Source organism: Laccaria bicolor, genomic scaffold (genome assembly GCF_000143565.1).
Source record: "Laccaria bicolor S238N-H82 LACBIscaffold_54 genomic scaffold, whole genome shotgun sequence".
In the NCBI taxonomy this organism is placed as follows: Eukaryota; Fungi; Basidiomycota; class Agaricomycetes; order Agaricales; family Hydnangiaceae; genus Laccaria; species Laccaria bicolor.
The window spans coordinates 213131-214164 of NW_001889925.1; the positions used below are offsets into that span (position 1 = coordinate 213131).

Here is a 1034-nt window from a genome sequence, read left to right on the forward strand (position 1 = left end):
ATATTAAATCAAGGGAAGAGGGAGTGAGGGAGGTGGTAGACATGAGGAAGAGGTGATGGTGGTGGGGAATGAGGGAGAGGGGAAAGGGTGGTAAGCAATGAGGGAGGGGGGAAGGGGTTATAGGCAATGAGGGAGGGAGGGAAGGGATATAGGCAGGCAATGAGGGAGAGGGGGAGTGGTGTGCAGTGAGGGAGAGGGGAGGGAGTGAGGGAATGGGGGAGGGAGTGAGGGAATGGGAGATGGGGAGGGAGTGGGAATGGGAGAGGGAGTGAGGGAATGGGAGATGGGGAGGGAGTGGGGGAATGGGAGAGGGAGTGAGGGAATGGGGGGAGTGAGGGAGAGGAAGATGGGGAGAGAGTGGGGGAATGGGAGAGGGAGTGATGGGCCATAAGGGATGAAGGACGGAGTGAAGGTGCTAAGCCCTCGTCGCCGTGTGTAGGTGGTGTTGGTGGGCGCTCTTCTTCGTTCGTGGTGGTGGGCGCCCTGTGTGTCTTCACGGTTGTCGGCGCTCGGCCTGTCTTCATGGTGGTTGGCGCTCGGCGTAGGTGGTGTTGGTGGGCGCTAATCTTTGTTCGTGGTGGTGGGCGCCCAGCATGTCTTCACGATGGTGGGCGTTCTTTTTTTTTGGCAGCGCTCGGCGCATTTTCGTCGTCGTCCGTCTGTCGCTTGTGGCTCTGGGGTGTTGGCGTGTGCTGGTCGTCGTTTTTCATAGGCGCAGGTCGTCGTTCGCGTGTTGGGCGGCTGTGGTTGTCTGCAGTGGTGGGGTTGCGTGACGTGGCAGAGTGCCTGCTCACCATGATAATATAAGCAGAGACGACGGACGACGAGATTTCGTCGTCCGTCGTTTGGTTGCCACGTCGCTGTTGGCGACGTGGCACCTGGCATTGTTGTCAGAAGAAAATGAAAGGGGGGAGATGGGGGGTGCTCACCAAGTAGATGACGACGATGAACGGCGACATCTCGCCGTTCATCATCACGCTACACATCCGTAATCGTTGTTGTCCTGTTCGCGTGAGCACTCACCGCCCTTCGCC

At 58.7% G+C, this 1034-nt stretch overlaps 2 protein-coding genes across 2 annotated transcripts; both read right to left on the reverse strand.

Annotated features, from left to right (window-relative positions):
- Positions 1-8: 8 nt before the first annotated feature.
- Positions 9-524, reverse strand: LACBIDRAFT_333682 (uncharacterized protein; the record flags this gene model as incomplete). Its single annotated transcript, XM_001888358.1, has 1 exon — positions 9-524. One exon carries the CDS (start codon positions 522-524, stop codon positions 9-11), a length of 516 nt encoding a protein of 171 aa, XP_001888393.1.
- Positions 525-599: 75 nt separating this feature from the next.
- On the reverse strand, positions 600-974 carry LACBIDRAFT_312750 (uncharacterized protein; the record flags this gene model as incomplete). The annotated part of the gene is made up of 2 exons (XM_001888359.1): positions 600-878; positions 930-974. The coding sequence occupies 2 exons, from the start codon at positions 972-974 to the stop codon at positions 600-602; spliced, it is 324 nt and encodes a 107-aa protein (XP_001888394.1).
- Positions 975-1034: the final 60 nt, after the last annotated feature.